The sequence below is a fragment of the Garra rufa genome, chromosome 8 (genome assembly GCF_049309525.1).
Source record: "Garra rufa chromosome 8, GarRuf1.0, whole genome shotgun sequence".
In the NCBI taxonomy this organism is placed as follows: Eukaryota; Metazoa; Chordata; class Actinopteri; order Cypriniformes; family Cyprinidae; genus Garra; species Garra rufa.
This window is the reverse complement of record NC_133368.1, coordinates 18384186-18410872: the sequence shown is the minus strand read 5'-3', so window position 1 is coordinate 18410872 and position 26687 is coordinate 18384186. Positions and strand designations below refer to the sequence as shown.

Sequence of the window (26687 nt, the reverse complement as noted above, 5' to 3'; positions counted from 1 at the left end):
ACAAAGACTGGCCCATTTCAATCCACCACGAACAGATAATTAAGCTTAAATAAAACAGCCTTCTCTGATCTGATGCTAAATAATAGCCGGAATAGGTGGCCATGCCGACTGCCAGTAAATTTTCATTTCAGCATAAAATATTTATGTAATAAAAACACATTTAAAATTAAATTAAATTTGACACAAAGGTGCTCTGAAGGTCCTTGAAATAGCGGTATACATCCAGCAGCTCCTGTGATGTGTGTTATTGCATTTGTGTGTCTTTGAGTTGCTGTCCCCTCCCATTTCTCTCAAAAGGTCAGCAATAATTGCTCCTAAACGCATGGAAACCTGCCTTGAATGTAGACTCACAGCAACAGCCTGAGCTCCATAAACCAATTTCACATCAAAAGGCCTCAAATTCAATAAATACTATAACCACAAAACTATTTCACAATTTAGGATTAAATGTGTGTGTGGTTCATTCTCAGGAAGCCATTTGTGTTCTGTGTGTCTTCTTATGACTTGCAATTTTATTTTTAAATAAAATTATTCACCATTATATTTTCATTATACAGAAATGGAATAAAGAACATATAACTCTGTCCAGTTTTATTTTGTCATCATATTTATTCATCTTTAAAATATGTTTATTTCATCTATATTAACATTTTAGCTTTACTAAACTAACCCTAATTATGCCTAAATTCATTGACATTGTTTTACTGAAATGTATTAAATCATGCTTTTTCTAAATGAATGTGCATGGTACAAATCACACAAATATGCATTGTAAATATGCAAAACATTTTAAATGCAACAGTACTGGCAACATGCAGTAAAAGAGAAGTGCTTTCTTTCTGTTCTAATGTGTGATTTATTACAAAGCACACTGAAACTAGGTAATGAATCAATAATTTATTATGATATCTTTTCAAATTACAAGTATATAAATTCAGTGACAAGGTTAAAATAATGTAATGTGCTATTTATTTACCTATTTAAAATACCATTTCATTATTATTTATTATTATTATTATTATTTTTTTTTTTTACAGTGTATTGCTGAAATAATTTAACAATACTGTGCTGATGTAGGATTTGTACATTCTTTAAACTCACGTATAATGTGTATTTAATTGAATATCTGTTGGGACACATCTCCTTATTGTGGTTCCCAAATGTCTAGAGGAAAAAGGTTTAGCAGTATCCTTTTCAAATGAATTGATACATCATTTCCTGAGAATGTCCCATGTCCAGTCCATGGCACCATTACCATATCCAAAGCTCAAAAACATCAAAGAGAAACTAAAATAAAAGTGACACTAAGCCCAGAATCATGTGAAAAATGCTCTTTCAGATACACTTAATAGTTCCCTCAGCAATTATATGCATGTGGGGGAAAGGATGCTATACATTACAACAGCTCTAATAACTATTAGTTGCCTATCTACACTCTAATCACCTCTACAGGTTGATTTTGGATTGGGAAACTGGTGCTTTCAAAACTGACCTGCCATCAACAGGAAGTTGTAGCTACAGAAAGTAATCAGTTGGGCTGTAGTAGAGCTTCTTAAAAACCTCTTGCCGGGTGAAGTTTCGAAGGATCCAGGCCTGAAGAGGGCTATCATCACAGTACTCCACCGTTGGGCCATATGTTCCATCCTCCAGCCGACTGATGGTCAGACACGACTGGGTGATGATGTGCAGGAAGGTGTGTTTCTGATGGTTCCCATGAAAACATGATGACAACAAACCAGGTATGGGTTTTTTATGATGATGAGGTCAAAATGTGGCCTGGTCTTTTACATTTTAAACCATTGTTTTAATAGAAGTACATATACACAACATGGGTCAAAAAGGACTTGAAAGGTCAACAAATTAGAGTTAATATATATTTAAACTATAATTCATTTTTTATTTAATTGCTGCAATTAACATGCAATTAACTGTCGAAAAGGGAAATAAAAAAGACTGAGACCACAAATGAAAAAAATTCTCTATTGTAATACATACAAAAATCATTCAAAATTAATAAAATCATATTATGTCTTTTACTTTAATGACAGCAGTTGGGCTGACAAGGACAAGACCTGATGATCATGGTTAACTTGTTTATTTCCATGTTTAAATTTAGCTTTTGAATCTCCAATTTTTAATGTGGTCTCAGACTCTGGGATCCAACTGTACATCAATATATACACACAGGGGTTCTAAACAAGGGCACAAACTAATGGGGGTCATGGGAAAAGGTCAGATGTTGAAATGTAAATGTAGGGCTTGAATGTCAGGAAATAATCATGGGTGTGTACAGTAGTTTGTGTTCACTGCTGTCTCATAATGACAGAAAAAAAACTGTAATGGGCTGACTTAGGTGGAGCAATGCTGCATTGAAGTCTCTTTTCCTACTAAAATAGCTATTTAATTGGAAACAGTGCCAGAAACTGAGCAAATGGCTCAATCTCAGTAAACCCAAATCTTCAATTTTCACATGCAGTGTGTAAACCTTGAGAGCTATTTTTTTTAAAACAAAAAACAAATACCTGTCTAACTGGTTGCCAGGTATTGAGTTGCTTATGGATTAATGGAAAAAAAGAATCACAATTTAATGACGGGAAACTCTAGGATGTGAAATTATGTCAGTATCATCTTTCTTCATATTTTGATTAAGTCCTACAGCACAAGTCTCCTAGTGGTGGATTAAATACAATGCCCGGCTATACAGACAACTGAGAGGTAAAAAGCAAACATTGGATTCATGTTTGTGTCCAACATCAAAACCAAAGCCACATAGGGGACGGAGATCTATTTTTAGACAGCTTCTGATTTCTTGAGCTCTTTGTGATTCAACACTAAGGTCCCTTACGGCTCAAGTGTGATGTCCTCATTTAAATCTAATGGCTCATTTATTTAGAAATATAAGCACCAGAATCGACCCGGCTGACAAAGAAGTGTAATCTGTTATATTAACAGAAACATCGATAGCACTAAAGATCTTTAAAGCTTCTTTATTCAGCTATGGTGTGTATGTGATATGTGTTTCTTGATATCTTGAGAATGCTGTAATGAATCTCTGATATTGATTATGTTATAGTCACCGAAAATCAATGCCTGCGGAGGCTTGTGGAAATCTAAGAGGAGATATTATAGGACTGTATAGTAAACAGATATATCCCTCCTTGACATATCTCTACAAGCACAGGCCTACAAATATGTCTGTGTATGAATTTTTTGCAACTGTGTTTCTAAACCACTCACAATGTGACTCAATTACAGTGGGAGTCTAGCTCACAAACACCACTACCAGAATATTCAAAAAACAGTTATGATAATCTTACCTTAAAGTCATACTCCCATTTGCCAACATACTAAGATATGTACAGAAAGAATAGTTAATCAATTTCCAAAGCCAGTAAGTGCACAGCATCTCAAATACACAGTTCTACACCAAGGATTGTGATCAATATCCAGAGAAGGAAGAAATATGAGATATTCCAAAAATAAAGAAGCACATAAGGTGGATAATAATGTGATACACAGCACCATCTGGTGGAAGAGCAGAGATCTTTAACTAGCTGCAGGTCTGACGTGATATGGTTGTGGGCAGCAGAGAAAATCACGCTAAATCTGTAGGAATGAGAAAATGCTTTCTTTGTATAAATACAAAAAATTAATATAAATATCTATTTACATAAATATTTGACCAACGGTATTTAAAGAAGTGTATATGCAAAAGTAATAATGACATTTAAGACCTAAAGTCCACTTGTCAAATGGACTTTTAATTTTTGACTTTTATTCAAAAAAAATTTGTATGTTCAGTTTCCCCCTGTAACAACCTGAGGTTAAACATCTTTGTTGCGCTCAAGCCAACCGCTTTTTACTAGTCCTGGGCTTCAACCCAGGGCATGCCCCAACCATTAATAAAAGAGAAATATAAATAACAAATTTTATAAATAAAAAAGTTATTTTTATTATTTAATAAAATAATATTATTCAGTTGTATTATTATTATCCAAGTAGAGTTACGTATTATACTAAAATCAGTGTAGTAGTAGTAGTATACATTTATGTGCATTTCAATATTTCTTGGAAATAAAGGTGTAATAGTAGTAAAATTTGAATGCACAGCTAGTTTTGTATTTATATAACAACTAGCTGTGGGACTTGATTTGACTAATAAGCAATGTTGGGAAGGTTACTTTGGAAATGTAATAGGTTACAGATTACAAGTTACTTGATTTAAAATGTAATAAGTAGTGTAACTTTTCAATTACTTTATAAAAGTAATGTAACTTATTACTTTTAATTACTTTTTGATTACTTTTCTAAATTTCGAATATTTTCAACTGTTATTCATTTTGAAACATTTAAACCAGGCAGAGTTAATCTTACAGTAGCACTCAACTTTGATTATTGTCAGACTTTCGAAATCCTTCATCACTTGAATTAAGTAAGGGATAATATACATCTTTATTTTGTGGTAACAACTGGCTACATTATCAACAACATTATCCCACTTATTACACAACTGCTTCATAGATTATTTAGATGTTTAGGTCAAAATTATTAGACACGAAACACTGATCTGAGTTGAAATATTTGAACGCAAAGCTTCCATGAAGAAATCAGTTGTTGGCAAACGGCAAGTTCAAAATAGACATTTTAGGTATAGAGTGCAGTCTTACCCGTTTTCTTACACAACATTTCACCACATAAATAATTAAGGAAGTAGTACTAGTTTGTTAGTTATTTTATAATCCATTACAGTGTACAAAAAGTGTATGAATCAATGCAATTTATGAAAGAAGTCAATTAAATCTGTAAGTGGGGGTGAGTGTGTGTGAAAAAATTCAGATGTAACCCCCTTTGTAATCGCTGGCATTTTTCAGAAGTAACTGTAATTTAATTACACATGTTTTCTCAGTAACTGTAACTAATTACAATTACATTTATTTTGTAATTAAATTACGTAATTCCGTTACATGTAACTAGTTACTTCCCAACACTGCTAATAAGTTGTGACAAGACTTAAAATGATTTATGGTAGTTGGTTATTAATAGTTATAAATAGGTTAATAAGTCTTTTGCAATACTGTGTGTTTATAAAATCAGCCAAGTGTTCATCTGTTTCTGTGTTGGTTTATTTTGTGTAATTTGATGTCTATGATCCAGTGACTGAGAGTGCAAGGGTGATGTGGTTGGTGTGTGTAGTATTTTCTGTGTGAAATGTACCTCTGCATCATATTCAAACATCTGGTTTCCTTTCATGTGGTGGCACTTTAGCATAACAACAGGTCCATTAAGCCGCGATGCATCCAGGCACAGATCATCAGTTCGGATCTCTTTGTCCGCCGTATATGAGAACACCTATAAACAGGATAATCAGCTGAAAATTAATTATGTTAACAATTATAAAATTCCTTACTTTATTTACATTTACATCTACAATTACTTACATATATAATCAACATATCAACACTAGTGTTAGACAACCTTTCAGTTCAGCAACAAGGAGTAAAGGATTAGTAAATTAGGCTATCAAGGTTAAAACAAAGATAAAAAGCACCTTAGAAGTATCATAACTTAAGTCATTATTCACTAAATAATCCTAACATCTTCTCTAGCTGTCCTGTCACAAAAAATCATTTTTAGCCATATCTTTTCACAAATCAATTAATCCACACACGCAGTTTCAAAGAATCAATCACAGGTCACACTGATCTACTGTAGTTCTTCAGGCAGTGTAATTGCATGAAAAAAGAGAAACCAGTACATTATTCTAAATGTATCCTTTTGTTTGCAACAGAAAGCAAGAAAGCTACTTTACAGGTTTGGAAGGATATGATTAATTTTGAAATAATTTCCATTATTGGTTGAACTGTTTAGATTACATTTATTTTTTCTGTACATCAAGCCTTTAATTTTAAAACTTTCTTACCTGGTTGCCGCCCATTCCATGACAGTTGAAGAAGCCAACCTTTTCATTCTCTTTACGGCCCATGTTATCCACACACTGATTTGTCTCAACATTTCTGATCTAATAACATAAAAAGGAGAAAGTCTGAAGATTTCAAACAATGCAGTTTTTTTTTAGTCAAGCACTGTGTGTAAGTCGTTTTTTTACAGTTAAACATTGTCCGTGTGCTTTATGAGAAGATATAACTGGTGAAATGCTTCAAATACATTTATTGCAAACATGCCAATACTATCCTCAGTTGGTGATGTCATTGGCATGCATGCACATAAGAGATAATAAATAGATGCGAAACAGACACATGTTTAGGTTTCTTTATCTTCAGCGATCACTTTTTGTATGTGTGTGTGGTCTTGTTTTTCTATCCTGGTGGGGACTTAAATCTGAATGCACATGGACTCATTAAATTGAGGGAAACAAGCTTAAAAATCATACAAAATGTTATATATATATATATATATATATATATATATATATATATATATATATATATGTGTGTGTGTGTGTGTGTGTGTGTGTGTGTATGTGTGTACCTGTTATTCATCACGTTGTGGGGACCAAATGTCCCCACAAGGATAGGAATACCAGTAGATTTTGACCTTGTGGGGACATTTCTTAGGTCCCCATGAGGAAACAGGCTTATAAATCATGCACAATGAGTTTTTTTTGATGAAGTAAAAGTGTGCACAATCTCCTGTGAGGGCTAGGTTTAGGTGTAGGGTAGGTGTAGGGCCATAGAAAATACGGTTTGTACAGTATGAAAACCATTACGCCTATAGAATGTCCCCATAAAACATGTAAACCCAACATGTGTGTGTGTGTGTGTGTGTGTGTGTGTGTGTGTGTGTGTGTGTGTGTGTGTGTGTGTGTGTGTGTGTGTGTAAAATTCCCTTCAGGAATTTGAGCTGTGTCGGAATGCTTTGGGAACTCCTTTTGCGTGACCACAGTGCTTCAGAGAAAGCCCCCACGCTCCGAGGAGGTAGATGTGATGAGTGTCGATACTGAGGAGACTGTGGACTCACCACCACAGTCCCTTGCATATGAGTAGCTGTAGCCAAGTTAAATATAGACTGACCAGTCGAGAAGCAGGACACTCATCCCAAAAGCAAACTGGACGAGCGCTTCCTGTGTGTTAGACTGCAACTTTCATGCAAGGGCCTTTAATTTTTTTCAGATTGTGGGATAAACCATACTTGTCCCGACTCTACAGCCCTGTGGTGGTAAATTACTCTTACATTGTGGGGTTGAATGAGAAAAGATATGGGACAACGCTCTCCCTGTCTTCAGCATCATCCCCGAAGGCCCTGAAGCTTCCCACCAGCCCAGTATGACTGACTTGCAGCCTGGTTGGGAAGCTTATATGTGACCCTGGACCACAAAACCAGTCTTAAGTCGCTGGGGTATATTTGTAGCAATAGCCAAAAATACACTGTATGGGTCAAAATTATTGATTTTTCTTTTATGTCAAAAATCATTAGGAAATTAAGTAAAGATCATGTTCCATGAAGATATTTTGTAAAATTCCTACTGTAAACCTATCAAAATGTAATTTTTTATTAGTAATATGCATTGTTAAGAACTTAATTTGGACAACTTTAAAGGTGATTTTCTCAGTATTTTGATTTTTTTGCACCCTCAGATTCCAGATTTTCAAATATATGTATCTCGGCCAAATATTGTCCTATCCTAACAAACTATATATCAATAGAAAGCTTATATATTGAGATTCCATGTGATGTATACATCTCAGTTTTGTAAAATTTAACCTTATGACTGGTTTTGTGGTCCAGGGTCACATATGGCGGCAGGTCAGGCTGGTGCATGTCTGCACACTATGGTGGTGCTGCAAGCTTAACAGGCTGACCTGCTGAAGGATCTGGAGAAAAAGGAGAAAGGGGAATCTGATGCAGTTGTGGAAATGTGTTGGGCCAGAGATTTGTCCCTCCGGGCCACCAAGAAAATGGCCAGAGCCATCGGCCGTTCAATGGCAGCCCTGGAGGCCATGGAGTGGCATCTGTGGTTGAATCTGTCCAAGCTACAAGACAAGGACAGATTCTTCCTGCTGGATGCCCCGGTATCGCCTTCTGGCCTCTTCAGCACTGCAGTCAACGCTATCATCCAGAGGTTTCAGGAGGCAAGGAAGCAGGCGACGGCATTCCAGCACTTCCTCCCTCGACGCCAAGTCCTCAAAGGCTGCTGAGTGGGAGCAGCCCCAGCCGCCAAGCTCCACATACCGCCAAGCTCAAAAGCAGACCCACACCCCCCGTGGAAGGAAAAGCAGGGGTTGGGGCGACACTCTCGGCTGAGGTCTTCTGGTGAGAAGGCAGATCTGCGGACCGTCATTCTCACTAAGAAGGCCTCGGGCCAAGCAGTCCTAGCACCATGAGCGTCAGGGCCCTGAGGGCAGACCCCCTGAGGAAGAGAGGTACACCTCAGTATACGGTGCCCAATTCTCCTTAGTGCCCTCAGGGAGCTACCCCTCTGCCGTTCCCTGCTGGTCATCCACTTCAGGGCGCCAAAGTGACTCCTCTAGCCTCCTCTAGTGTGTGTGTGCATAGCTGAAAGCAGTTTTATTCAAGAAAAAAAGATACTGAAAGTGAAAATGAAAGGTAAAACAACTAAACAATTAATCAAGTTGAGTGTATCTGCAAAAATGTGTGCCTCTTTGTTCACAGCACATCTCTAAAAAGGACCAGAGGACTGGAGTGTTTGGGGGAAGAGCACACTGCCCTCTTGTTCGAGGGCGGCAAGTGTAACACTACGATTAACTTCCTATCTGTGTGCTTCTCATTAAAAACGTACTTTCTTTTACGAAGAGTCACTATGCCCTCATTAAGTTTGAACGTTGATCTGGCTAAGGCTCGAAAGGGTGGGTCCTTCCCTTTGTGTCGTGTTCTCACCAGATGAGAATGAGACCTGATGAGGTCGTCTCACCTACTTCTGAAGCATGCCACGGCGTTTCTTCGGATTGCACAGATGAAGCAGGATCTCTTGCTCCTGCTTCTGATAAAACATATGAGGAGTTGCTGGAGGTGCTGACTCGTGTAGTGGCCAGATTAAAGTTATACTGGTCACAGGAGCAAGATACCCCCAAACACTCCAGATGACAGGAGTGTCCCCTTCTTTGGTGACCAACATGATGTTCATGGAGTAAGCCATATTTATCCTGTGCTTTTGTACTCTTAGCGTTATACAGAATCCTACCATCTGCTAATGCTGAGGAGGCTAGCAACACTTTGCCTGCCAGCAGGGGCTGAATGTAGGGGCCTTCGTCCAGAGATTTTGGGCAATGTTGAGGGGCCTTAATTACCAGGACCCAGTTTTAAAGGATGTCTTCAATCTCTGCCTGGATGACCCCTTGCCACAGTGGGAGATGGAGCTGCTTGGGAGTTTGGATTTCTGGAACTTCTCCAGATACCTGCATCTTTGCAAAGAGGGGAAGGTAACAAACCATTACCAGAACCTGTCTGCAGGGACCATTCTACCTCCCTCTTCCTTGTAAAGACCAAGATCCTCTTCTGACTCCTACCCAGAAGAGAGGGGCAAGAAGGAAGTGGGCAGCCCAGACCACTGTATCTGCCTCTGAGTAAAGTCCAAGTAAAGTCATTGTCTAGTCATTCCTAAGCCAGTCAACCCAGAGTTTGTCAAGTCTGCTCCAGTTCTTCCAAGACCAGTCAAGTCAATTGTAAGTGCTCCCGAATCAGTCAAGTCAGTTTCAACCATCCATGAGTCAGCATGCAGCAACCACTCTGCCCAACCTCCCTCAAGTCAAGAACAAGATCCTCTTCTGACTCCTACTCAAAAGCGAAGGGCAAGAAGGAGGAGGGCTCTTTGGTCTGCTGCATGCATTTCTGACTATGACACTTTCCTAGTCACCCCTGAGCCTGCTGGGATCGCTCATATTTCCCCTGAGCCAGTCAAATGCTGTAATTCACAGGCATTCAAGTTAAATCCAGTTGTTTCTGAGTCTGTTGGATCAACCTCAGCTTTCCCAGAGATAGCAAAGGGTGCTACTAACATTTCTGTGCCAGTCCAGTCCTTCTTGAGCCAGTCAAGCCTGCTCCACCCCTTCTAGAGCCAGTCAAGCTCACTCCAGTCATTTTCAAGATGGCCAAGTTAGCAGCTATTAGCAGTTAGCAGTTCCAAGTTAGACAATTCTAAGTCTGAGTCAACATCTGTCATCCCTGAATCAGTCCTGTTCACTTGTGTTACCTAGGAGCCAGTTGTGTCAACCACTGTCATCTCTCAGTCAATGAAGTCTGCACAGGCACTTTTGAGTCTGCCAGGTCAATTCCAGTCACCACTAAGATGACTGAGATCACTGCAATTCAGAGTTGGCTGAGTTAGCTGCAGATACCACAGAGGCAGTCAAGCACATAGTATCTACCCGTCAGAAGCTGAAGAAAGGGGCTTGTGCTGTGCAGTCTAATGTCCTTTCTGTTGTGCCCACTAAAACCATGTCAATAAGTTGTGTCATACCCACAGAACAAGTACACATCTGTCATGTGTTCCCCACAGAGGGCATTCCTGCCTGTCATTTTATGTCCACAGAGCCTCTTCCTAAACTGGCTGCTTCTCTCGTCATGGTCAGTTCGTTAATACCTGTCACACTCATTTTGCGCTCGGGTCCTCTCTCATAGATAAACCCTGACGTCTATGCTTACAGGGAAAGTTGTTTAGGCAGCGGGTCAGACTGGTGCTGGTTCTGCAGGCATACCAGGCTGATCTGCTAAAAGATCTAGTGTTTTTACAACTTTGCTGGGCCACAGATCTGTCTCTATGAGCGACTAAGCAGACAGCTTGCTCTATCGGCTCTTCTATGGCTGCTACTGTCGGCATAGAGAGGCACACGTGGCATTAAGGACAGGGTGTTCCTCCTTGATGCCCCGGTGGTCCAGTTCCAGTAGGCAAACAGGCACGTGGAAGCTTTCAACAAGTGTCAGGGCTTCAACAGTCCTGACCTGACCCAGCTCCTCTTGAGAAGCCCAAAAGGAGAGTGTGGCAAGTCATGCGCCCCCTCATAAAGATTGGGGAACAGTCTTGTCGCACTCAATAGCCAAAGAGGAAGCTGGACTTAAGAATGGTCATGACGACTAAAAAGAAGTCCTGTAGTGCCTTCCTGACCATGGATGTGTCCCATAGGGCATACTTGTTTGTCGATTAACACATCAATTGCCTCAGAATGATGCCAAGGCATACTGCGTTTATGCCACCGAAACAGGTAAGCACAGCAGGTTCTGCTTTGGGCACAGGACAAGTTCCTGTCCTTCAGGGCGATTTACATTCTGGGGCATTTGAATGTGGAAGCAGGCCTAATATCTCTCCATCTCGCGCCATGGGTGATTCAGATCAGGAGAGTTCTCTTATCTCTGGCACAGGGGACAATATTTTTAATCCCCGGCCCAATCCCCTTCATGTTTCAAGGGAAATTACTAAATCATGCTGGGCTTCCAGCTGATGTACTACAGACTATCCCTCCCTCTTCTAGAAGAAGTTATTCCCTCAGATGGCGAAAGTTGATAGTTGGTGTATGACACACCATAGAGACCCAGTTCACTGCCAAGTTGTTTCAGTGCTGGAGGTCCTGTAAGGAAAACTGTCCTCTGGTACATTTCCTGGTAATCTCAGGGTCTATGTGGACACCAGTTCAGCTTGCCACACTCTGATTGATGGGGTCTTTGTAAGAAAACACCCTCTTTTCATTTGCTATGGGGGCCGCAACTGGGGTATGGGAATTGCCATTAGGTGAACAATGTTGCTGCCATAGCCTACAAGGCGCGTGGTCAAGCTTTGCCTCCAGGAGTTAAGGCCCATTCAACCAGTGTGCAATGCAGCAGGCTGGTCCTCCCCACAGATGTTCAGATTCTATAGTTTGGATGTCCATGCTATTCTGGGCACTCATGTCTGAGTTAACATCCCAAAGTCATGTCTGAGACCTCTTCAGTATTTGTGTGCACACACTACACAACCTTGAGGGGTCCTGATACTTTCCAGTGCAGCGGTGTTGGTATTCTTATTCCCATCAGTGTCAATGAATTGCAGCACTGAGTGTAGCTTTTGACAGGGAACATCTCAGGTTACTTGACTGTAACCCTGTTCCCTTAAAAAGTGGGAACGAAAGGCTGCTCCTTATTGCTGTGACACCCCTGTCATTATGTCTGTCTTGGTTTCTCCCATATACCCATATTTGGTCTTCCTGTCATTATTGTTATTCCCTGCACCTGTCTTTGTAATTAGCACTTCTTTATTGGGGTTTAGACTAGAAGGGATACAGCTCTGGCTACTGGGCATGCGCACATCAAACGTTATTTTTATCACACTGTACAACAATAGTACTGTTTTTGTATTATAGTAAGGGCTAAGTTTAGGGTTGGGGTAGGTGTAGACATTAATAAAACACAATCTAATGGGTAGAAAATTTAATTTCATTGTAAGGTTAGCTAGTGTGTACCTGGTATTCATCACGTTGTGGGGACCAAATGTCCCCACAAGGATAGGAATACCAGTAGATTTTGACCTTGTGGGGACATTTCTCAGGTCCCCATGAGGACACAGGCTTATAAATCATGCACAATGAGTTTTTTGATGAAGTAAAAGTGTGCACAATCTCCTGTGAGGGCTAGGTTTAGGTGTAGGGTAGGTGTAGGGCGATAGAAAGTACGGTTTGTACAGTATAAAAACCTTTACGCCTATGGAATGTCCCCATAAAACATGTAAACCCAACGTGTGTGTGTGTGTGTGTGTGTGTGTGTGTGTGTGTGTGTGTGTGTGTGTGTGTGTGTGTGTGTGTGTGTGTGTGTGTGTGTGTGTGTGTGTGTGTGTGTGTGTGTGTGTGTGTGTGTGTGTGTGTGTGTTTCTGCCTTGCCTGTTTGTGGATTACCCTTGTGGATTATATTAAAGAACTTTGCATTGAATTCTACTTCATGTTGCACCCTTCCTACGCACAGTGACAATTGTAGACATGTCTTGATGTTTTTTCAGACAAAGGTACAACCTGAATGTGTGTCCATTTCATGTCTATTTATAATGACATCACCGACCAAGGTTATTTAAGCCAGATTTATGGTGTGTTGGACACACATGCTTCACAACCGGTTGAACAAAGAATGTTTTTATCAGCGTTAATAAAACACAGCATCTCGTTCCTGCTTTTTCAGGGAACAGAGTTACAGTCAAGTAACCCGAGACAAGCTGCTACAAGAACACAACAAGAACAACATTGGATGGGCAGGAAGTGAAATAGTTTTGTATTGCAGAGGTCTTGGCATAACTGCACATTTAGTGTGCAAAATGACAAACCAAATGCTGAAATTGAAACAATTTATTAACAACTCTTTTAATGACCATATCAAACAAGAAAACAACTAAAGTCTCTTACCTCCCCAAGTGAGTAGTATCTGCGTGGAATCTGAGAGTCAGGGTAGATGTTCTCCAGGTACCATGAGAAGGGTTTACACTTCAGAGATTCCCTCAAAGTCTTCCGAGCAGAAACATCCCCATAATCCACACGAACCACACCTGGAGAAACATGCATGATCAACGTCCAGAGCATTTATCATATACTGGCTTTTCAAATAAGGGAAATGTGAATGCATAACCCTCATTTGTAAGTCACTTGGGATAAAAGCATATGTTAAATGAATAAATGTAAATAACCCAGCTACAAACATGACCCGAGGGAAAAAATGATGAAATAGAAGAGGACATATGTAGAGATAATGACTTCACAGAAACCACTGGAAGATCTTGATCCATATCCAACCTGAAGTAAACAAGTTTAAATCACTTTTCAGCAATGACTGTAAAAATGAACCACTGCCAATTCGAACACATATTGGATACAGATTGATATGTTTATACAGATAACAAGATTAATACAGCATTAAAGTCTAATCATGGATGCAGTGACACAAAACTGAACACCAGAACACCAGAACAGAGATTCCAAGACGAATATATATACATACATACACTTTAGTGCTGAAATAGCTGATCACTGTCAAATGTGTTTAAGCATCTATATTAAAATTACATACAATTATTAATGCTATTGTCATATATATATATATATATATATATATATATATATATATATATACACACACACACACTAATTGTAAAATCTCAAGTGTCTCAATTTGAAAGCACGGTTTCTTTCACTACAGACACTAGAGGGAGCTTTAACATCACTTTTCTCTAGTAAATGCTCAATTTATATAAACTGTTCTGTTCGCTCACACTAAAATTCCACCTATCCATTCTCCACCGCTCATCCTTTTTAAGGTTGAAAGGATACCAGAGCCCAGTGTCACCAAAAGCTCACAGTAAATTTATTTATTTATTGACACATACAAATCCATCAGCAACCACATTTGAATTCTCTGTTTTTTATTTCAATTCATATTAAACAAACATTTTTTGACATGATATAGACGGGTGGTCACTTCTATGTGACTCTGCAGAGGGGTATGATACATCTGCACGACACACACACACACAGAGCTGACGTCCCAGAGGCCTAGGCGATCAGAGCACACACTGACAGCTCAAGGGTCAGGCGTTTGTGTCTTTCTGCTGAGTGTTGACTTTCTGCATTTTTTCCTCAGTCTAGCGTTTTCTTACTTTACTGTATGTCCGCCTTGATATTTTCTGCTGTGTTTTGTGACCTCTTCTCTCTCTCTGTCTCTCTGTCTCTCTGTCTCTCTTTGTCTGTGGTGCAGATGATAAATGATCTTGTGTGTTTCAGTAGACGCCTTGGGGCAGAGCTGCTCTCAGATGTGCTCACTGGGTCTAAGTTATGTGGTACTGTGTCCTCTGTTATATCTATCCCCTTTGAGCTCAGTCCACATTTACAAGAATAGTTCATGCAAAATTTGTACAATCATTCACTTACTCTTGTTGTTCTCACAAACACATATACCTTTCTTTCTAGCTAAATTAATGTTCCTGCTGCTTGAAACTTCAAAAAGGACATAAAACAAAAAACAAAGAACTTCAAAAATCATAAATGTAGTCCACATTAAAGGAAATTTACAAACTAAAATGCATGTTATTAATCACAGAAAATCTTTGTTGTAGCTCTCAAATCTTATCACATTTTGTTTGGTTTGAAACACACATGAACTAAACTTGTACACCCTGCAAACTGTTTAATGAGATTTGAAATTTATTTAGAGAGAGAGAGATGACTCATACTTCACTCTGTTCTTTATGCAAAGCCACCAGGTTCAGAAAACGTAACAATATCAATATTGTCCATGAATCATAAGGACTATTTCAATACTACAGTGCTGTTTTGTCCTTTCCATTAATTGACCATTTTCATGTGAATTAGAGGTCTTAATGGGTATATTTGTACAAAACACTGAGAGGTGCTTTAGATGCAGGTCAGGTCTGATAGTAGTTTTGGGTCTCTGGTAATTTTAAATATGTGCTTTAGGCCCAAGAAGGTACTCTTATTTTATTTTATTTCTTAAAAAAAAAAAAATAATAACCGTAAATGTACTGTATATTTCTTTGAACAAATCAATTTGTGAAAATCCACAGACAACATATTGACCCATATTTCAGACAAAAAGTATAGGCCACACTATCTAGCAACATGGGGAAAAAATGTAGACATAATGTTAATGTTAGACATAATTTTACATCATTTACATCTTTACATTTTTGCAATTTCTTATTTGTCATCTCCTACTCGGATTGTGTTTTTTCTTTTAAAAAAATTATAATTTTAATTAATTAAACCTTAGAGGATACTGGCGTGCGCAGCAATGATGTGCAGTCAACATAAACTGTTCAATATCCAAGCCATTCGACACAATGAGTGCAGTAATGTGCTTATTAAATTTAATATAAGTATTTTCCTGTCAGTTGAGGAGCAGAAAAACAATGTAGCATACTGTTGCAAGATAACGAATACAGAAAACCATCTAAATAAAAAAAATCAACCATAACTGTTTATTTTCTTAAATTGATGTTATGAAAAAGGATCAAAGAATGAATTTCATCTACAAATAATTTCAGTAAAATGGGTATACTTTTACATTTGTTTACATTAGTGTTTAATTTGTCATCTCTGGTTTTGTTCTGTTTTATACCTGGTTAAAAAAAGTATCTACTTGGCACTGCCATGCAGGGCGGCAGATCACATCAGCAGTGCAAAGTCACTGCTTTTTCTTTCAGATCCAGTCAGGTCGGTCTCGGGTCAGGCTTCTTTTATTAAAAATGCAATTATGCATGTTGGGTTCAGTCAAAAAGTGATGAATCAGGTCAGGTACAGATCTTAGGACTAGGAGATTTTACACAATAGATGTGTGAATATTGTTCTAAACATCTGCTTGTGTATCACATGCACTGAATACAGAAATATTTGAAGTAGCTCTCAAGCAGGTAAATTAAGACAGAACCTTGATTTGTGAGGTGGACTATTACTTAATGCTATTCTTATTATGTCCTATTATGCTTCTTTCACTTTTTTAATTTTAGTCTGTGTGTGGTGCATAAGTTTAGGCATAAAAACATCTACAAAACTACAAATCTTGAACGGCTCCTTTGGACTTTTGTTTTCCAGATGCTATGATGTCACAACGTAAATCCTTCTGGGATGCTTCAGCGAGCCGTAGGGCACCTCATATAAACGCTAGCATTGACTAAAGTGTCTGTAAACTGCTCCGGTAGCCGTGTCGGAGCCGCACCGCAGTGTGCAGAGCCACGGCTGATGTAAACACGAGCATTGACTAGAGTGATGGTCATTGGTGTCCACGTCAGAGCTGCACTGTAGACGTGCAGTGCGTGGTAACCCTGCTGAAAAAAAAAACAGCTAAAACCAGCCTAGGCTGGTTGGCTGGACTTAGCTGGTTTAAGCTGGAAGTAGCTGGTTTTAGCTGGTGATTTCCCAGCCTGAACAGCTAAGACCAGCCTGGCTGGGTTGGAAAAGTGGCCAAAGCCCCTCTAAAACCAGCCTGCTGACCAGCCATGACCAGCTAAAACCAGCCAACCAGCTTAGGCTGGTTCCCTTCCGGGAACTCAACACTGCGTCATCAACGCTTTGGGGAATGCCATTGGCGAACCCGCCTCTGAATCAGTCTGTAGCCAATAGAACGACGGGAGTGACGTCACCGGCGCGGTGACGTCAGCGACCAGGAAGTATATAAGCACGTGTGTTTCAAACCGGCTTCAGCTTTTGTCATTCAGCGAAGCGCTCTATGTTGGTCTGTCTGTCTGGTTATTCATTGCTGTTTTTTGTGCCAGTTTGCACAGCTTTTGTTTGAGCAATGTCTGCCAAAAGGGTAAAAAAGTTTGATATTTCTAAGGCGGTTCAGCAGCCACACAGAATGTGTGTTCCTCCCTGCCAGCGATTCATCGTTGGTGGGGACACACACAGGATGTGTGTGTTATGCTTGGGAGCGGAGCATGCTCAGTCAGCCCTTGAGGGGGTTGGCTGTCCGCAGTGTGAGCGTCTTCCACTGCGGGTGCTTCGTTCCCGGAGGGCTCTCTTCGAGGAGGGAGCCTTCACCAGCGTTCCTCGCGGGTCTGGCCCCGCTTCCGCCGAGACGGAGCGGCAGCTGCACTCGTGGGGTTCGCAGCTCGATCTGCTGGAGGGTATGGAGACGGGTGATCCCCTATCTCCTTCCTCACCCAGCAGATCGGTTGATCTCCTCCTGGATGCGGAAGCTCGCACTGCGGTTTCTTCCCCCCGGGAGGAGGTCTCAACACTTCTCTTATCTTCCTCCGAGGAGGTTGATGTAGAGAGTGTTGATCTCCCTCAACCGCCTGTGAAATCCCCCCAATTTGAGGAGCTCCTGGAGGTGGTAACTTTCTGCGGACACGCAAGCCACCTCCAGTGCGGAGCCTTCCGTTTTTCCCTGATCTCCACAGTGAGCTGTCGAGATCATGGGAAAAACCATTCTCGGCCCGTGTTTTCACCCCCTCCTCCGGTTACTACGGTAACGTGGGAGGCGTCGAGGAGCACGGGTACAAGATGATGCCGGCAGTTGAACAGACGCTCGCGAGCTATCTGTCTCCTGCAGCGGCATCATCTTTGAAGGCTCCGACCTTGCCCACCAAGCCACTTAAATTAACATCCAGCTTATTGGGCAAGGGGTACGCGGCAGCGGGTCAGGCTGGGTCATGTCTGCACACTATGTCTGTGTTGCAGGCATACCAAGCCGACCTGCTAAAGGATTTAGATGACGGCAGGGAGGTGAATGTGTCAGAATTGAGGCGTACAGCAGATCTTGCTCTCCGCGCCACTAAGGAGACCGCCCGTGCTATTGGGCGGTCTATGGCAGCCCTTGTGGTCGCGGAGAGGCACTTGTGGTTGTCCCTGTCCGACATGAAGGAGAAGGACAGGGCCCTCCTGCTGGACGCCCCAATTCAGCCTCCTGGCCTGTTTGGCAACTCGGTCGATGCGGTCGTCAGCAGGTACCAGGAGGCCTGCAGACAAACTGCAGCTTTCCAGCAATACCTCCCTCGCCGTGTCTTTTCCTCTGGGGCTGCTGGACGGGAGCAGCCCCAGCCGCGTACCAGCTCCTCACGCCGCGAGGCGCAGAAAGCGTGCGTTGCTACCCGCACCCCTCCTGACAGATCAAGGGGGCGGGGTAAGCAGCGCCCCAAGTCAGGGGCTTCTAAGACTAGGCCCGACCTGAGGGTCGTGCTTCAGTCGAAGAGGTCCTCGGCTAAACGGCCCTGACTGCTGTGGCTCAGGGCCGTTGAGGGCAGCCCCTCTCGGGGGAAATGGGGTTCACCACATTATATGGTGCCCATTTCTCCTCGGGGCCCTCAGGAGACCAGTCAGCTAACCCTGCCAGTGTTTCAGGGCGCGACAGTCTCTCACAAACCTCTGCTGGTGGTCCCGCCCGGCAACGTAGCGGACCCAGCAAGTTTGTCACCCCCACGGGGGTCCTCAGAGCAGTTAGTTCAGGTGTCGCCTGCCAGTCAGTTGTTACAGGCCACCGAATTAATTCCTCAAAGTTTACCAGAAACCAGCCTCGAGAGGTTGGTTCCCTTAGTACACTTTCTGGCAGCGTGGAAACTACTGCCGAATGTGTCTCCATGGGTCCTGCGTACTGTAGAAAGAGGGTATCAAATCCAGTTCGGCGCCCTGGCGCCGCCCTTCAACGGGGTGTTTCCTACTGTGGTAGGCCCCGAGCAGGTTCTGGTAATGGAACAAGAAGTAGATTCTCTTCTGAGGAAGGAGGCCATCGAGGTGGTCCCTCCTCAGCACAGAGAATCCGGGTTCTACAGCCGGTACTTCATTGTTCCCAAGAAGGATGGAGGGCTGCGGCCCATCTTAGATCTCAGACAACTGAACCGCTCGGTCAGAAAACTGAAGTTCAGTATGTTAACTGTCAAACAGGTCGTGTCTCAAATCAGGTCCGAGGACTGGTTTGTCACGATAGATCTCAAAGATGCGTACTTTCACGTCTCCATCCTTCCTCAGCACAGGAAGTTTCTCAGGTTCGGTTTCAGGGGCAAAGCTTACCAATACAGAGTTCTTCCTTTCGGCCTAGCACTCTCACCCCGAACTTTTACAAAGTGTATGGATGCTGCTCTGGCTCCTCTGCGACTCCAGGGCATCCGTATACTCAACTACATAGACGACTGGCTGATTTTAGCCAGCTCAGAACAGTTAGCGGTTCAACATCGAGATGTTGTTCTCGCTCACATGGAAGCTTTGGGGTTGAGACTCAACACCAAGAAGAGTGTGCTGTCTCCATTACAGAGAACCACTTATCTAGGTGTCGTATGGGATTCGACCACGATGCAGGCACGGTTGTCTCCTGCTCGGATCGAGTCGATCCTTACTGCAGTAAATGCGGTCAAGCTAGGCCTGTCACTCACTGTCAAACAGTTTCAAGTACTGTTAGGTCTTATGGCAGCAGCAGCCAACGTGATACCTTTTGGCCTGCTGCACATGAGGCCGCTACAGTGGTGGCTCAAGACCAAGGGTTTTTCCCCGAGGGGAAATCCTTTCCGCAAGATCAAGGTCACGCGGCGATGCCTTCGTGCCTTGAACATGTGGAAGAAACCTTGGTTTCTGTCTCAGGGCCCGGTTCTGGGAGCTCTGTGTCGCCGCGTCACGCTAGCGACAGATGCATCCCTCTCCGGGTGGGGAGCGGTCATGAGTGGCCGCTCGGCCTCCGGCCAGTGGACCAGTCAGCACCTCTCGTGGCACATAAATTGCCTGGAGATGCTGGCGGTTTTCAAGGCTCTGAGGCATTTCCTCCCAGACCTGAGAAACCGCCATGTGTTGGTCCGCACCGACAACACAGCGGTGGTTTATTATATCAACCACCAGGGAGGTGTGCGGTCACGCCCCTTATTCAAGCTGGCGTCCCATATCCTCCTGTGGTCCCAGGGGAAACTCCTCTCACTGAGTGCAGTTCACATCCCTGGGCATCTCAACGTGGGGGCAGATGTCCTGTCGAGGCAGGGGCAAGCAAGGCCCGGGGAATGGATGCTTCACCCACAGGTGGTGAAGCAGATATGGAGAGTGTTTGGCCAGGCCCAGGTGGACCTCTTTGCGACTCAAGAGACATCGCAGTGTCCCCTCTGGTACTCTCTAGTGCCTCCAGCTCCCCTTGGGCTGGACGCCATGGTACAGACGTGGCCGAGGCTCCGTCTGTACGCCTTTCCCCCGTTCACTCTGCTCCCGGGAGTTCTAGAAAGAGTACGCCGGTACGGAGTCAGTCTACTGTTAGTAGCCCCATACTGGCCGACCCGAGTATGGTTCTCGGACATCATAGCCCTCCTAGACGGCTCTCCGTGGGAGATTCTGATCAGGAGGGATCTCCTTTCTCAGGCTGGGGGCGCAATCTGCCACCCCCACCCAGAGAAGTGGAAACTATGGGTGTGGCCCCTGAGGGGACGCATCTCATAAGTGAGGGTCTCTCAACCGAGGTTGCTGAGACCATCCTTCACTCTAGAGCTCCCTCTACAAGGAAACTTTATGGCCTGAAGTGGAAACTTTTCACTTCATGGTGTAGAGAGCGACACGCTGACCCAGTTCGCTGCCCGGTTGGTACAGTGCTGGAGTTCCTGCAGTCTTGCTTCTCCACCGGGTTAGCCCACTCCACCTTGAAGGTCTACGTGGCGGCTTTATCGGCCTTCGACGCCTCTCTTGGTGGCCCGTCTCTGGGTAAGAACCCCCTGGTCATACGGTTCCTTCGCGGTGCACTCAGGTTGAGGCCTCGGGTGAACCCTAGAATCCCCACGTGGGATCTCGCTGTGGTTCTTGAAGCCCTCTGTAGGCCTCCGTTCGAGCCCTTAGAGGAGATTTCAGATCGCTTCCTTACCATTAACACGGCGCTGATGTTGGCTGTTATTTATCTGAGGAGAGTAGGAGACCTTCAGGCCCTTTCAGTGGCCCCTTCATATATTGACTTTGCGCCTGGGTTGGCCAAAGCATTCCTCTACCCTAGACCCGGGTATGTCCCGAAGGTACCGACAGCAGTACCACAGCCAGTCACCCTGCAGGCCTTTTATCCTCCTCCATTCGTGGAGAGCGACCATCGGAAGTATAATTGTATGTGTCCAGTGCGAGCACTGGACACATACGTCCACAGAGCTGCCCTGTGGCGGAAGTCAGAGCAACTATTGGTCTGTTACGGTCCCCCTAAGAGGGGGCTCCCTGCACAAAAAACCGACTATCAGTAGATGGATCGTAGATGCCATAACTACTGCCTATGAGTCCTCTGGCCTCCCATCACCGATGGGCGTCAAGGCTCACTCTACTCAAGGCATGGCAGCCTCGAAAGCTCTGATGGCAGGTGTCCCTATCCAGGACATCTGCAGTGCGGCGGGTTGGTCTACACCTTTGACCTTTGTTAGGTTCTACGAGCTAGACCTACGAGCCACTCCAGGCTCCTCTGTCCTAAGCTGACAGAAGATATACCTCGTGAGCCTGAGGGCCGAGGTAGAAGTTCCCTCTCCGCTGGGTGCCCCCCAGGCAGAGATGTAATTTTGCTCGCGTCCTGGCAGTTTCCCAGGCGGAGCCCGTGTCAGTGTCCTGGCCAGAGCTTCCAGGCACTATTTGTGTCCCTCTTGTCCGGGTGCGCCCCGACAAAGGACTATTGCCTCCTCATGTGCCCAAGGGCCGAGGTCGACTCCTTCCTCTCGGTCTGGCTGGTCACCAGACAGAGGCCTCCACCTCGTGAGCCTGAGGGCCGAGGTGCTTTACATATCCCTCTTCGCTGGGCGCGTCCCAGGCAGAGATGTAATTCCACTCGCGTCCTGGCAGTTTCCAGGCGGAGCCATCCCAGTGTCCTGGCCAGAAGTTTCCAGGCACTACTTGGGTCCCTCTTGATCCGGGTACGCCCTGACAAAGGACCACCTTTCTCCTCGTGTGCTCGAGGACCGAGGAGAACCCCCTCTCTGGCTGGTGACCAGACTGGGGTGTATGACCAAAATCTCGTGAGCCCGAGGGCCGAGGTTTATCCCTCTTCGCTGGGTACGTCCCAGGCAGAGATGTAATACCGCTTGCGTCCTGGCAGTTTCCCAGGCGAAGCAACCTGGTGTTCTGGTCCCCCCAGACACCTCTTGTCCCTCTACGTCTGGCTGGTCCCCAGACAGAGGTGGACTCTTTTCCTCGTGTGCCCGAGGGCCGAGGCGGATCAGATCCCTCTTCGCTGGGAGTTTCCCAGGCAGAGATGTGATTCCGCTCGCGTCCTGGCAGTTTCCCAGGCGGAGCTCTTCCTTCCTCGTGAGCCCGAGGGCCGAGGTATATACCATCTCCCTCTTGCTCTGGCATTATTCCGGACAGAGGTGTAATACTTCTCGCGTCCTGGCAGTTTCCCAGGCGGAGAACCATCAGTACCCCACAGGTAAGTATCTTCTGGCACTGCCCTCTCACTCTGGGCTGGTCCCCCAGACAGAGGGATATCGTCTCTCTTGTCCTGGTAACCCCAGGCAGAGAGCTCTTCCTGGCCTGATCCACCAGAAGCAACGCTTTCCTTTTCCTTTCCCAGACAAACACCACTGGGCAGGAACTTGGAATTATGGATAGTTGGTATATCGTTCCCCAAAGCGTTGATGACACAGTGTTGAGTTCCCGGAAGGGAACGTCTCGGGTTACGTATGTAACCCTGGTTCCCTGAGGGAACGAGACACTGCGTCTCTGACCATAATTCCCGCATTCCTGCCGCGCTTCCTGGAAGCTGAAGCCGGTTTGAAACGCTCGTGCTTATATACTTCCTGGTCGCTGACGTCACCGCGCCGGTGACGTCACTCCCGTCGTTCTATTGGCTACAGACTGATTCAGAGGCGGGTTCGCCAATGGCATTCCCCAAAGCGTTGATGACGCAGTGTCTCGTTCCCTCAGGGAACCAGGGTTACATACGTAACCCGAGACGTTTTAGCTGTTTTTTTTCACCATGGAAGAGATTTATTCATCATACAGTGTAGACAGTTTCACTAGCCTTATGCTGGAGCTGGTTTCAGGCATGTAAATAATTAAATAAATTAGCACAATAATGATAATATCATGTATCAGTGATCTCGCAGGCTGACGATAGGACCAACACTACTGTAGTGTATTATTTACTCACCCTCCATGCATCCTATGTGTATATAAATTCCTTCTGTCAGACAAATGCAATTGAAGTTATATTAAAAATAATCCTGGCACTCTCAAGGTTTAGGACGACATAGACTCCCTGCTGAAAAAAACAGCTAAAACCAGCCTATGCTGGTTGGGTGGTTTTAGCTGGTCAACCAGCCTGGTTTTAGCTTGCTGGTTTTAGAGGGGTTTTGGCCACGTTCCCAGCCTGGCCAGGCTGGTCAGGCTGGTCTTAGCTGGTCAGGCTGGGAGACCAGCTAAAACCAGCTACTTCCATCTTAAACCAGCTATGACCAGCCAACCAGCCTAGGCTGGTTTTAGCTGTTTTTTTCAGCAGGGCTGAATGGCATAGACAAGTGCTTCTCTCCATCAGTCCAAAACAAGTCGATCCATAATAAAAAAGTGCCTCATGTCTCCCGGGAGGGTCAGTGAAAGCCTCCTTGAGCGATCCAATGTGTCTTTGTAAGAAAAATATCCATATTTAAACATAAGAATCATTTTAATCTAGTTTCTGCAGTTGTACACAGAACTTGCTGCTTTGGGAAGGGGCGTGGCAAGACTGAAACGCCGTCTAAGCTGTTCGCCAATTTCAGCGTAGTGGGACTGCTAACCAATCACAACACATTTGTTTTTCAGAAGGCAGACCTTCATCAAACCTGGAACTAATCAAGCCATTTGTGCCAGCCTGGGGAGAAAGTTATTGTAATAATGTAAATTATGTGAAAAATAATGTAAATTATGTGAAAAATAATGTGTTTTTTGAAACACCAAGCATGAGAGCATATTCTAGTGCACCCCCAAAACAAAATAAAGACTTTTATTACCCCTTTAAACCTGTAAAAACTTTCTGTTGTGCGACAAATCTCTTCATTTAAAAAAACCTCAGTCTTTCTCTCCAGAACAGCTACAGCCCTAGACTCTAGACATACCAGACCACACTATTTATTCATCATACACACTTACACACACTTCAGTCTGCACACCACAACATAGCACCACTGGGACGTCTTTCCAGGAACAATCCCCCTCCTTTGCTCCACATTACCACAGAGTTCCTCCTGAATCTTTCCCTCTCAAGTGAACTGACAGAGGTTTCAGTAAAGGCTAATCTCATTATTGTCCTTGTACAGGATACTGAGGCTTTCTAACCCCACTATAGCACTACATTTCCCAGGTCTCCCTAGGGGCGAGATGCAGATAAGAAAAGCAGAATGTTCATGAATACGTGAGCAGCAGAGCAGAACTCTTAACACTTAACACAATACCAGGCATGAATAAAAGATGGAAAATCTCTCATCAGTGTGAAATATCTTTCCCGCTGATCGGCGCTAGCAGAACCACTTGCGGACTGTCATGAAAACGTCCATATCAGCAAATATGAGCAAGATGGATGTAAAACAGTTTTAGGGGGATGTGGCACAGTAGTGGCTGTTAAAGTTGAATGGGGATAAAATATTGATGTTTCATGGTAGAAATAGGAGGGATAAAATACTGGGAAGGTTGTGGAACAGAATTTGTGAAGGAATGGTCACACTATGTGTGTAACCAGTGTGCAAAAAATGTATGTTTTGCCACAACTTACAAATGTGACATTTAATATAAATTAAAACTATAACACATTTTCAACAAATAAGATGCAATTAGGAGTCTGAAAACATTACATTTACATTTCACTATAGTATGTTTTTTTTTAATTATATTCTTTAAGAAATAACGACTCTTTTTAAAAAGTTAAATTTTATTTTTAACAAGCATCTTTAACTTGAGCTAGTGAAAGAGAGGAAGAAAAGGTATGAGCAAAAAGGAAGACAAACAACTTCCTATTGTCTGCATAAGCCTGAAGAGAACTGGATTTGTGCAGGGATAAAGAAGCAAACGACAGATCACAGCAATGGTCCAGGAGGCCAAACGATAAGATAATTACAGTCTTTCAGAACAACCATGACCACAGATGCAAATCAACACGCTATTTATAGAAAACCCTGCATCTCTGTAAAGACAGCCATACCTCATGGTGACACTAATGAAGACCTCTGAGAACATGGTTACCGCTTTTAAGGGCCATACTCTGCATTCACTAGTTCACTAGAGTTAAAGAACTGTCTATATTTTACATTTAGTTAAAAAAGATTATCTTGAAAGTAGTCATAACCAAAATTAAAGCTCCAAAGATAATGTGATGGCCCATCTCAGTAGGTGAAGTGTTAATTGCACATTTCCTGAAAAATATTACCTGGTGAGATGATGTAGAAGAAATCTTTGAACTCATCCATCCAGACTTCAGCCAATCGTCTGTTGTTCTTGTTGATCACCTGACCGGTTCCACCAGGGAAGCTGTATGGTGTGGCCTTCCTGAACACATGTCCTACATGAGAACATGTGACTATCTCTAGAGATCCTCCACACTGCCAGATCTATTTTCACACATACAAACAAAATCAGAATCAACAAGGACCTTTTAAACTTGGCCACATACAATTACAATAAAAAGAGCATTCCAGAGTGTTTTCATGAATATAATATGGTAGAACATTAACATTATATGATATACATTGCTATTTTTTGTATTGTTTTAAAATACCACTTTTTTATAACTACTATAAAATGAAGCTCTCACCCTAAAAGACATCTCAAGATTTTCTCCTCCCCATATGTCCATGCCTGAATCATAGGTGCCGATCTCTTCAAAATACGTTCTGTCAATAGAGAACAGACCTCCTGCCATTGTGGGAGTTCTGAGGAAAAGATTCAAACAAAACCTCAGCATTAAACAATCCGACAGGGTTTGTATCAACCATCAATAGCTAGGTTAAGTGATGTGAACCACTGTAGTCTCTGTAAGTGAATCCTTTGATCAATAGCCTTCTTATAGGGGTGTAGTGATGCATCGATAAGGGTCGATATATATCAATCAAATGACTACCAATATGATGTATATATGCAATGTGTAAAAAAAAAAAAACCTACAATTTCCTTAATTTCAAGGCCACTGCTTAGTCCTATTTAAAGTTACCTAACCGGAGTAGAAGGTTTTGTTTTTTTCTATTGTGAAGCACAAAAAATAAATGAGATATTTGAAAAAGAACTCTGATCAAAATTATAGAACACTTCAAGTAACTGGTTTTAGTCTGGCACCTGATGCTAATTTCTTTAATTATATGACAAACCCTA

At 43.1% G+C, this 26687-nt stretch overlaps 1 protein-coding gene across 1 annotated transcript in view; it reads right to left on the bottom strand.

Moving 5' to 3' along the window:
• Window positions 1–1515: 1515 nt before the first annotated feature.
• galnt13 (polypeptide N-acetylgalactosaminyltransferase 13) overlaps window positions 1516–26687 on the bottom strand; it is a 107466-nt gene continuing 82294 nt past the window's right edge. Inside the window, exons 7-13 of the mRNA XM_073845698.1 lie at window positions 26134–26251; window positions 25750–25930; window positions 13335–13474; window positions 5921–6019; window positions 5215–5349; window positions 3318–3347; window positions 1516–1701 (exon numbers count right to left, since the gene is read on the bottom strand). Of these exons, the coding sequence (XP_073701799.1) occupies window positions 1516–1701; window positions 3318–3347; window positions 5215–5349; window positions 5921–6019; window positions 13335–13474; window positions 25750–25930; window positions 26134–26251 (889 nt within the window). The remainder of the gene's footprint in view (window positions 1702–3317; window positions 3348–5214; window positions 5350–5920; window positions 6020–13334; window positions 13475–25749; window positions 25931–26133; window positions 26252–26687) is intronic.